This window comes from Morone saxatilis, unplaced genomic scaffold, assembly GCF_004916995.1.
Source record: "Morone saxatilis isolate NCDOM2014 unplaced genomic scaffold, NCSU_SB_2.0 Contig17, whole genome shotgun sequence".
NCBI classification, from domain to species: Eukaryota; Metazoa; Chordata; class Actinopteri; family Moronidae; genus Morone; species Morone saxatilis.
This window is the reverse complement of record NW_023339729.1, coordinates 27901250-27902082: the sequence shown is the minus strand read 5'-3', so window position 1 is coordinate 27902082 and position 833 is coordinate 27901250. Positions and strand designations below refer to the sequence as shown.

General features: G+C 40.3%; 1 protein-coding gene across 3 annotated transcripts in view; it reads right to left on the bottom strand.

The window, feature by feature from the left end:
- tab1 (TGF-beta activated kinase 1/MAP3K7 binding protein 1) overlaps nucleotides 1–833 on the bottom strand; it is a 14514-nt gene that overhangs the window by 12619 nt on the left and 1062 nt on the right. For all 3 annotated transcript variants that reach the window (XM_035660576.1, XM_035660577.1, XM_035660578.1), the window contains exon 2: nucleotides 304–443. In XM_035660576.1, coding sequence (XP_035516469.1) covers nucleotides 304–443 — 140 coding nt within the window. The remainder of the gene's footprint in view (nucleotides 1–303; nucleotides 444–833) is intronic.

The following is an 833-nucleotide window of genomic DNA, read 5'->3' as shown; positions in this document are numbered from 1 at the left end:
AGAACTGACAGTAAGCAGACAATCTGTACACCCTCTATTTAAGTTAGCTCCACATTTAGTGTTTGTGAATAGACACTGCAAAGCATAGCTGCCTCAATAAAACTCCTCCTTGTGCTGTACCTGCAGCAAAATGAAACAAAAAACTATTTCACAAGCAAAAAAAACAGAACAGGAAAACCTAACTCGTAACCACAACTTTCCATCTGAGATGCAAACAGTGGTTATCACCCGAGGCGTGACTTTACTTTTTGTCTCAGTTACTTTCCATGCTCTGTTGTTACGGAGAGCGTTTGTGTGTCTGACCTGAACCCGAGGTGTCCGTCCTCGTTGGTGTGGCTCTGAGTTCCTTTACCATCGGGGCCGTAGACACAGTTGGGTGCAGTGCCGACCCCGCACATCTGACACAGCGGCAGGTCGTCTGTCCAGCTCTGATGCTGTTCTCTCTACATTATAGCACAAGTAGTAAAAAAAAAAAGGTTATCTGTTGCAGGTTAACTAATATATGAAAACAATATTTGCTTAAATCTGCTTTTTATAAACTACATTTATGGTTTAATTCACCCCAGGAATTGAAATAGTGACAGTATGAAGTACTGAAGTGTCTTTACAAATACTTTGATGGACAGTTTAAAACAGTAAGGCAGACGTTCGGTTTTCACTATTATATCTCCCAATTGTTCTACAAAGTGTTTACTTCTACTGTACTATTTTAATAGTAGAGATTCCCTTCTTTCTTTTCTTATAACTGTTAATAAGTCTGCCTGGCCTGGCTTACCTTAAAGCATTACCATGCTGTGTGTGTGTGTAACAGGCTGACACTACTAAGCTTCAAC